The sequence below is a fragment of the Necator americanus genome, chromosome II (genome assembly GCF_031761385.1).
Source record: "Necator americanus strain Aroian chromosome II, whole genome shotgun sequence".
NCBI classification, from domain to species: domain Eukaryota; kingdom Metazoa; phylum Nematoda; class Chromadorea; order Rhabditida; family Ancylostomatidae; genus Necator; species Necator americanus.
The window spans coordinates 14,159,490-14,170,325 of NC_087372.1; the positions used below are offsets into that span (position 1 = coordinate 14,159,490).

At 43.7% G+C, this 10,836-nt stretch overlaps 1 protein-coding gene across 1 annotated transcript; it reads right to left on the reverse strand.

The window, feature by feature from the left end:
* Positions 1–1,212: 1,212 nt before the first annotated feature.
* Positions 1,213–10,836, reverse strand: RB195_017800 (uncharacterized protein; the record flags this gene model as incomplete). Its single annotated transcript, XM_064184954.1, has 4 exons — positions 1,213–1,382; positions 3,991–4,250; positions 9,341–9,396; positions 10,831–10,836. The coding sequence occupies 4 exons, from the start codon at positions 10,834–10,836 to the stop codon at positions 1,213–1,215; spliced, it is 492 nt and encodes a 163-aa protein (XP_064040835.1).

Here is a 10,836-nt window from a genome sequence, read left to right on the forward strand (position 1 = left end):
ACGTGCACATACACGGGTTTCAATAAGTATCAACAATAGACAGGATTGTAGAAAACGTACTCTTACTCCTAATTCAAATCGTGTATTTTTTTTTTCGCATCGCACTAAAATTAAAAAACGTCGATGTTTGATAAAGTAGCCCTGTAAGTGATCGCTCCAAAGAATTGTTATCAATTGGGCAAACAAGTACGCTCTTATTCCCACCATACACCATGTGACGTTGAGGATTTTCCAGGACATCGCCGGTCATAAATTACGGTTAACGAGCACTATTCGCCAGCTGAATAGTGAAAAATTTGATGTTTCCTGGATTTCTTTTCCCATATGGTACGACTCTGTCAATTAAAACAGGCGTGTTGGGGTCATATTCGCTTCTTTCGTGCGCTTCACCACGATGATTTATTTTTAATCATATTCTTTTCCCCGAAGGTTTCGAAAATGAACATTGTACGATCACCTGTCGTACTTCTTCAATTGGTTTATGAAGGCAAGGTTGCAGAGTTTTCAAATCGAATAAATTATTTCCCTATTTTAGAACCCCACCCCTCGCTCTGGTAAAATGTGGTTGGGGGACATCTCTGACGAACCCAAATCGAACTGACTTCCTACTTAACTTGGTGCGACTATTTGAGGTGATTCGTGGCGGGTTCCACTGTGCCAGCACTGTACCTGCACTCAGAGCGCAAAAAAGGTCACGGAGCACAACTGAGTAGCTAGGTCAGCCAGGGCCTTAAAACCTAAGCATCAGTCTTATAGGGTCCACGACATGTAGGTTGAAGCTAGTAAGAAAAAGGAAGACAAAAAGGAGCTGGAACTACTACTGTTTTAACTTTACCGAATCTTCCAAACAAGGGGGAAATGTAGTTGTGGAGCCACTCAAGCCCAAGCCACTGGAGCCTTTCTTCTGGACGATCTGTCTTACTTTTTCTCTTAGTATCCTTAGCTTACATGTCATAGATCCTCTAAAACTAACGCTTAGATCCTAGGACCCCGACTGATTTAGTTACTTACTTCCAGAAACAAGCTTACGAGAAATAACAAACCAAATCTTATCATGTGCTACTTCCAAGGAAAAAAAGAAGCGAAAATGAATTCCATAGCAGTCTGCGATCACTAAGCATGCATGCAACAACTTTTATTCACACAGTTCGATTTGTATTCGCAAGTTGCTGGCCTAAGGAGGGCCGTTTGGATAGCCTTCATGAATGCTGTTCACATTTGCGTGCTGTGCGACTTTAACGGGAATTCCACTATTGGGGCAAAGTCGCTCCTTCCACAGCAATCCACGAACAGCGAACCATTCGCCGAATTCCTCCTTCGACTTCGATGGTAACCAGCAACCTGACTGAAGTCACAAAGAGTCAGCAAGTTAGAGGCACCCACTAAACAAATGGAATTATTTAACGACGAGAACGGTTAACGTGTTCTACAGACGTCTTTGCGCCTGTTGAGTTCCATTGCTTTTTTCGCGTTCTGAGTGCAGGTATAGATAGTAGTGGCACTGCGGAAGTTCCCGCCACGAATCACCTCAAATAATCGCACGGAATACAGTAGGAAAGCTGTTCGATTTGGGGGGGGGGGGGGGTCAGAGTGGTATTTCTCAGAATCCTCACAACCTAATAGAGCCTATTAGAACGTTCAATCCCTACAGAAAGGCAAATGATCGAAGCTCATAATGCAAAAGTGCCTGATATTTAAGCGACCTAAACAGTTTAGAAAGGATGTGACGCTTAACTATCTCTATTTAAAAAACTAAACTCTACCTTCATTATGGTTTTCGAACTCTTCTCGAAACTTATCATCTTATTGTCTGTGTGGATAATACGCGAAGAGATGGAGTCCTTTTATCTGTGTACGGCTTTCCACAAGGTTTTCTTTACGTCACTGCCACATTGCGCTTCGCAAGTGGTCTATAAAAAGTTGTCATAAACTTAACGCCGATCATATGGTGCTACCAAATGTGTTGACCACCGGCCAAAGTTGGTACATTCGTTGAAAGGGGACCTGCATCCGGGCGAAAACGACAACCTGTTGCAATAGCATAGAAGGTTGCGCAGTTGGGACCCTAGCTGGCTTCAGTTCCTATTTCTCATCCTTGTAGTCCGATTGGAGCTAGCAAAGCTCTCATCATGAGTGCAACTGTTTGCAGAATTGAACTGGGCTTCAGGACATTTTGACCCGATTGTAGTTGCAACGATCACGAAATTGATCAGCAAGCAAGAAATTCCTGCATGTATCACCTCTTTCTACAATAACATGTGATTCATTTTTTGTACTCACTATGAATCATATGCAATGTTAAGAGAGTGCATTATTTCAGTGGAATGATCTCTGAATGGGGGTACAACGTATAAAAAGAATCATGTCAGTTGTTTTTCTCAATAGATTATATATTAGCACAGAAAATCACCAGATAACATAGTTTACAATGTCCCGAATGTAATAAATTATTTGCTTCATTCGATTCTAACAAAACGAAGTAGTCACTTGCTGCCGAAAAAAAAAACCTCCAACATAAAAAAAAATGAAACGAGAAAAAGGATAGGAGATCTACCCTTCGGGATGAGTCAAACCGAAAATGGCACATACTATAAAAAAAAACTGGGTACGACTTAGTTTCATTTTTTCTCATATCCACAACATCCGCGTAATGCAACCAGGTCAGCAGTGAGCAGAAGCAGCAATAACAGTCCAATGAGAAATGAAGAGAATGTGCAGTCGAAGCGGCATGAAGCGCGGTGCAGTTGCATAAGCGATTGCGCTCGAAGCGATGCGGTGAAGCGCAACGGTTAGGATCGATAGAGGACCCCTGCTACCACCGTTCATTGCTGCGGTTCGCGATGGATCCACCTCGATTCCAACCGCTATCTCCACCGCATCGTTCCTCATGTTGTTTTGGCCCTTCTACACATGAAGTCTAAACAACAAGAGATTTTTTGACGAAACCCATTTCGGTGAATCAATTATTTGCATCCCCTTATTAATGCTCACACATAATTTCATAACAAAACATCGTCTTATCCTTGTCAACACATTTATTGGAATAATAGTTTCGGTGGATTTATGATAGGATAATCAATCCCGTATAGAACTCAAGAGGACTTAACAGTCAGGAATGGCATGGGAGGTTGATTGCAACGGACACGAAATTAACATTCTTCTCTGCGCAAAAGAGCGCTTGTGTTGAGACAAATGCGATCAGTTAACGTCAATGGAGGAGAATATCGTAAGGCTTTTGATGAATCAAGGTCTAAATTAACCCCATTCGGACTGAAAATCAAATTAACACAACATACGAAATTGTAGCACTACAATTCTAGCTACGTGTACTCTTGTACAGACGCTACTGAACTTATTTCATCGCCTTGATGCGTTGTTTTTTTTGGTGGCAAACACTAGTCCCTGTTCTCCTGTCAATGAGCTAAAAAACAATAAAGCGATAGCGCCGACAAGCCCATTCGAGAGTACTTTTCGTCTTGTTTCCGATAGTTCCCTGTCTTTTTCGCGTAACTGTGGATGATCAATACTACTTCACGGTCGTGGTCACTTTTCTCGTTATAATCGACTCCATGCCGGTATCAGTCAACGTCCAGTCGATCGGTGAAGGCGGGTACCAGTGTTGAAAACCGACGTGGAAATAAAGCGGCACAATAGTATCGGCAATGACGGCATTGTCGGCGTCGTATGTGACCAAGTGTGTGAGGGAGACACGTCTGCAGCAAAACAGACTATAGCTGGGTCAAAACGACATGAAGCACTGATAGTTGCGCAAGCGGCTGACAGCACCTACGGAACTATCCGTGCTTCATGCCGTTTTGACCCAACTATAAACTATGAACTGCGTGATACATGTCACACCCCAATCGAGGGTGCGTTGCGCTCTCACTTTTCAGCACATTTGTCCCCGATCGACTATACTTGCATTAGTTTATGCAGATAAGGAACAGGAGTGTTGTGAGCTCGTTCATAAAACTCTGAAGTAATGCACACTTGGACACGTTGCATCGAAGTGACGCATCGCGTCCTCGATGATTACGTCCATTGGCATCTCTCCGCGGAGCGCGACAAACTTCTCGGAGACCCTTTTTCTAGCTCTTCGGAGCATCTCGTTCTTTTTCTGGTATGATAGCCCATTGAAGAGCGCGGTCTCGACTTTTCCATTACTTCTATCGTTTGCATTGCTGTCACGGCTCATGAGCTGCAGCGGTTGAAGGGTCGAAATTTTCTTTATACAAGCTAACGGAAATGCCCTCGAAAAGAATTAACAAAAAAAAATCCTAGTACTAAGGAGGATCTGGAAAACCACCCAATAAAAAAAAGAAAAAAAATTATAAGTGGGGGGGGGGGGGGAAAAAAAGGGGGGGGGGGGGGCCCAAAGGGGGGGGGGGAGGGGGGGGGGGGGGGGGGGGTAAGGCCCGTTCCCCACATACCTCTGCAGTTCGTCATGGTCCCACCTCGATTCCAACCGCTGTCTCCATCGCACCGCTTCGAGCGAGCAGCCGCTTACGGAACTATCCGTGCTTCATGCCGTTTTGGCCCAACTATAATTCGTCCTACACCGACTGTAATTTGATTCTGCTCGTACCGTTGATTTTGGAGGGTTTGCAGCAAGTGCTTCCAGAAGGCTAGTTCAATGCTCTAGAATGATATTCTAGGAGCGTGAAGGAGTGAATTCAAGTATGATATGCTTCACAAGTTGTTAAGTTGGACTTTTCATTCAAAAGTAGCATACTACGACGTGGTGAGCGAAGCTAGAGATGAGGTTATAGATTGCGGATCCAGGGTGGTTACGCTCATCTCTCCCTGATCGTTGCAAGAAACGGCGTGGGAACCATTTTGTTTATTACTAGGTACGTTAGAAAGCTGCTCTATGCACATGTTCCGTGCCCTCAACGGTCTACTCATTGGTTTCACTTGAAGAGGCTGGTAAGAAGACATCACTGATCTTCGACCGATCGCAAATGGATGCGGCACTTACACAATGGTGCGATGCAACTGAAATCGTATTAAGAAATGTCGTCTTCTTATAACGATTAGGGAGAAATGAGCGGAACCAACTCGGAATCTGAACCACTACATATCTAATTTCTTCTGTTTAATTTACTGACATTAGTCCAAGTTCAGCGAAGATAATTTACAAATGAAGCAGATCCAACCGACTTTAACCTCCACCGTCTTGCAGAAAACGCCAACACATACGTTGACAATCGTTGCGAATATCTAGGTTTTGCAGGCATCCTATATAGTGACTGGACTTCAGATTCCGCATGATTTACAGACCTCTTTTATTGCCGTTATTTAGTTATAGATCATATGAAACTCCTCCGACTCAAACACCATCTAGGATGCGGGTGACGATTACACATTCGCAGCGTTGTAGGCCTTGGTATGAATATTTTCCGCGTTTGTGGATTTGTAGGATAAGCCTGCTCTATTTGAAGGTAGAATATCTGTGGTGAATTCGACCTAATGACAGCAGATTAGCCAAAATGGATAAGACATTTGGTCATGCAAATTGTAAATATACATAAACTTTCAAAGAATTCAAGAAAAAGTTGTCAAGACGTCAGACTTCTAGGCTAAATAAAACTTTGACCTAACAATCTCTGAGGCGCAGTATATCTGGATTGAATACAGAAAATACACCGATTCAAGGATCAGAGAACATGCGATAAACAACGATGATAAAAATGTAAATTTCTCGCACCTTTCGGGAAATTCCGCAAACCGATGTCGCAGTTTTTGAACATGTGAGGCTGCCACGCAGAGTGACACAACACCAACAAACGCAAAACATAGTTTATAGTTGCGGCAACACTGGCATTGTTGTGCGACAACGATGATCGGACAGTTAATTATTCTCGACAGCAACACACAGAAATCCGCATCCAGTTCTAGAGACACTTCATTTTCGCTTTCATTTTCATGATGCTTTCTAACTTACATGTGTATAGTGTACATGTGCATATAGTGTACATACTTCTGAACATAGTTTCTGTAAAATGTTCTACAATTGTACGAGTGTTCACTATTTAGAGCGAACAAGAGAAGTATATGAGAAGCCTACAAAACTACTCCGTGAACGGAACGTTCGTACGATTGTCCGAGTGTTCACTATCTAGAACGTTCCGTTCACGTTTCCTCACATACTTCTCTTGTTCGTTCTAAATAGTGAACACTCGTACAATTGTAGAACATTTTACAGAAACTATGTTCAGAAGTATGTACACTATATGCGCATGTACAATATACTCATGTAACTTAGAAAGCATCATGAAAATGAAAGCGAAAATGAAGAGCAAAACAACTGCAGAAAAAACACCAAACGAAGACTTTCGGTGATGTTGTCTCAGTGTAATCCATAGACAGATCAAAACGACATGAAACACGGCGCAGTTGCGTAAGCATCTCCGCTCCACTCCGTGCGATGGATCATAGCAGTTGGGGTCAAGCGGGACCTCTGCTTGTACCATTCTCCACTGCAGCTTGCGATGGTCCCAATTCGAACCCATCTGTTGACTAAAGTTACAAAGTCATGAATCAGTCATGAATCAGAATTAAAACAAACCGTCTCATGATATTCTCACTGTCCTGAGAATCAGGTATACCATGTAACATCAACGCTTAGACGAGAATTATCGAAAGAAAGGAAATCTAATAAACAGAAAGGACCACACACCAAGGCGCATCCAATCCACCCACAGTTGCAATGAAACAATGCGTAAAGAGTTTGCTATCGTTGGCTCGTATTACGTATTCACTTCAAAATGTTGTAGCTGAAAAACAATCCTTGTTCATTCAAACTTGTAGTAGGTGAAGAATTAGAAGTTGTTACCACCTCTATCATGCGAATGATGCCTTCCTAAGACGAAAAAAGAAACAACTATGCTCGGGATAAGACGACTTGAAACTTGCAACAATTGTGTAAGCAATTGCGACCGAGGTAAGGTCTCAACTAGTTTCGGTCGACTGCAAAAATGAGGGCCCTACTGCGCCACCTCAAACGCAAGCGCCTATGTAATTGCTCTAAGCTTCATGTCATTTTGGCCAGAAAGTCAGTATTGTTGGACCAAACGCGGGGAAAAATCGAAACCATTGAAACAAGAAGGCATCACCTGAACCTGCACCCAGAGCGCGAAACAGGTCACGCAGCACAATTGAGTTGCTGAGTCAGTGGGGGCCTTAAAACGTAAGCATTAGTCTTGTAGGGTCCACGACATGTAGGTTGAAGTTAGTAAGAAAAAGGAAGACACAGCTGGACTTTACCAAGTCTTCCAAACAAGGGGGAGATGTAGTTGTGGAGCCACTCAGGGGCATCCTTTCTTCTGGACGATCTGTCTTACTTTTCCTCTTAGTATCCTTAGCTTACATGTCATAGATCTTTTAAAACTAATGCTTAGATCATATGACCCCGACTGATTTAGTTACTTACTTCCAGAAACAAGTTTACGAGAAATAATTAACCAAATCATATCATGTTTTACTTGATCACCAAAAAAAATTGAAAATGAATTCCATAGCAATCCACAATCACTATGCATGCATGCAACATCTTTTATTCACACATTTTCGATTTGTATTCGCAAGTTGGTGGCCCTAAGGAGGGCCGTTTGGATATCCTTTATGAATGCTGTTCACATCTGCGTGTTGCGCGACTTTAACGGGAATTCCACAATTGGGGCAAAGTCGCTCCTTCCACGGCAATCCACGAACAGCGAACCATTCGCCGAATTCCTCCTTCGACTTCGATGCAAGCTCCGGCCAAGTAGTAATCAGCAACCTGACTGAAGTCACAAAGAGTCAGCAAGTTAGGGGCACCCATTAAGCAAATGGAATGGTTTAAAGGCATCACCCCACAAATCTGAGGTGGAGTATTCGTATACGGGATCGTAGATTATGGAGAGAAGGGTGACTCCGTCCATTTCTTCCTAATTGCCGTAAAAAACGGGTCGGACGATACGGCTTCAAGCGATCCGGCGCGCAATTTTCTATAACAAGTTCTATTGGAGCGCGCCAGCGTTGTGCACGCGCCGCATCTTCCGGGCCGTTTTTTACGGCAATTGGGAAGAAATGGACGGAATCACTCCCCTCCCCATAATCTACTATCCCGTATAAGAATACTCCACCTGATCCGTGCCACCTCAGATTCGTGGGGTGACACCTTTAACGACGAGAAGGGTTAATGTGTTCTATGGACGTCTTTGCGTCAGCGTTCCATGCGTTTTCGCACCCTGGGTGCAGGTACAGTAGTAGCACAACGGAAGTTCCCGCCACGAATCACCTCAAATAATCGTAAGGAATACAGTAGGAAAGCAGTTCGAGTTAGGGGAAACGAAGAAAGGCCTGTGTGCTCTGGGAACATTTTTTGCGGTCCAAGTGCAGTTGGAGTACAGTTCGGTTAGAGCAGTATTGCCCATCTTAGAAGCATCACCCCACGAATTTTTAGTGGTATGGATTTCCGATCTTTTTTTTTTGCAGAAACGGGTGGGATAACGCTCATTTCTTCCTAATCGCCGTAAAATAGGGTTGCGACGCATGTACAAGGGTTGGACATCTTCAATCGTTCCGGAACGCTATTTTCTACAACGAGTTCTGTTTGGGGCACGCCACTTTTGTGCATCTTCCGGGCCGGTTTTTACGGCAATTAGGAAGAAATGAACGTTATCGCACCCGTTTCTGCAAACTACGATCCCGTATAGTCTTTAGCTGTCAGAAATGCATACCACCCCAGATTCGTGGGGTGATCCCTTTAAAGGCAGCATACCACGAATCTGGGGTGGTACGGATTTCAGGTGGAGTATCCGTATACGGGGTCGTAGATTATGGTCAGAAGGGTGTTTCGCTCATCTCTCCATGAATCACTGCAAGCAGCCGGCCCCTGAATGCTGTTTTGCACGATGCCTTCTATTGTAGCGCGCCACCCTTGCACGCGTAGCGTCCCTTACTGCCTATCGGGGCAGTCCGAAATTGATTTTCGACGAATTGCAGGGCGGATGCGGCCAAGGGGTGGAGCGTTGCAGTAGATGGTGTCGTACAAAACAGCATTCTGGAGGCGGCTGCTTGCAGTGATGCAGGAAGAAATGAGCGGAACCAACCTCTTCTGCATAATCTACGACACCGTACGGATACTCCACCTGAAATCCGGTGAGGGGACCTCATTGATCCTCGGCTGCTCGCTCGTGCATTCAGCACGTGCTCAGAATGGAGCGTTTCCGTGTACCTCGTACGACAAAAGTAGAGAGATTACGTAGAGACAAATGCCGCCTCCTACACCATTTCTCGCGACGATTAAGAAGAATTGAGCGGGGTCATGCTCAAGTTTGTAATCTAAACCCCGAACTCTATATTTCCCACAGGTTTCACAACTACGTCTTCGTCAATTTCGTGATGAGCTGCCTTTAAAACGGAAAATAGCAACAGTAATTACCATGTCGTATTCTCTGATGTTCACCCAAGCACAGTGCTCGAAACGTCAAGATATGCAGCAAGTTATACATGCACGGATGCAAACAATGGGCATTATTGGAAGCTAAAGCCTGTAATGAACTAGATAAAACATTATGTAAGGAGTATAATTCAGAAACCCTCTACTAGCCGAATATTGGGAAATAATCAAGTCTCCAATGGGACACATCAGCATCAACGAGATCTCATATTCACGGCGGCTGTTGAGCGACCTTCCGATCACATATAGCTGAAGAGAAAAAAATGCGCAGAGATAGTTGCGCAAAGATAGTTGGGGAAAGGAGGGAGGGCGGAGCATTCAACGCTGCTTTAATTTCTTGCAACGCAAAAAAAAAGAAATCGTCACCAGAACAGAATGACCGCTCTTAGCTGTCAAATACGGATTGCGGAGAAGGTCATTTTCAATTCTTTTTATCACTGAAAGTACTACATAATGTGGCTTACCTATTCACTTTCAGCAAGTCTGCGTAGAGAGTTTGGTTCCTTTTTTATCTTAGTGGCTTTAGTCCACATGTCGAAGATCATTTAGTTAAGTTGAGTATCGACTGAATTAACTTCAGTGATTCACTTCCAGTGATGAACTGCCGATTGATGAACTATCACCTTCTCAAATGGAAGACACATTTGTCCCTCACGAATGGTTTTTGAGCTCCGGTGACGTTTCCGCGATCAAAACAACAACTCAACTAGAGCAGCGTTGAATGGTCCCGCTTCCCTACAAAAAACACTATCCAAAGAGACCGATCCTTAGGGAAAAAAAAGTCCCTCAGATAATCTAATCTGGACTGACAAACCGATATTCCCTTACTCTTCTTTTTGTGCAAATGACGCTGAAAACATAGTCTTCTTAATACACAACTCTTTGAAATACACTGGTTTTCGTGGTCGATAAACGCATAGGGGGTACAAAATGGCTACTTCGAAAGAGAGAAGAAAAACAGCCAGCTGATTGCACAGAATAGGGAAGATCAGCAAAATCTAGGTGCAACGGTCGACGTTTAATGTACCCACGTCTTCTGTGATCCTGATATTACTCGGCTCAAAACTCCATAAATTCAAAACTGAAAGGAAACATGCAGGGAGATGTCATGTGTCAAGTAGGCAAAGTATGGAACTCCTAGTTTCTTTTCGTCAGTAGTGAGGCAAAAGAACACATTTCAGAGCATCCTGCACAAGTCCTTACGTGTCCACGTGGATGATTTCCTTTTCACACTTTCAACAGCTATGTTTGTTTCCTGAGACCCACGATGTTATGCGTTAAGCGGAGGAAGTGGACATGACGGTTTCGAATCTACATATCTTCCTTTCACAGCTGACCAATCGAAAAAAAGGACCCGTGAAGTTTTCCATTCTCCAGCAACTAACACTCAT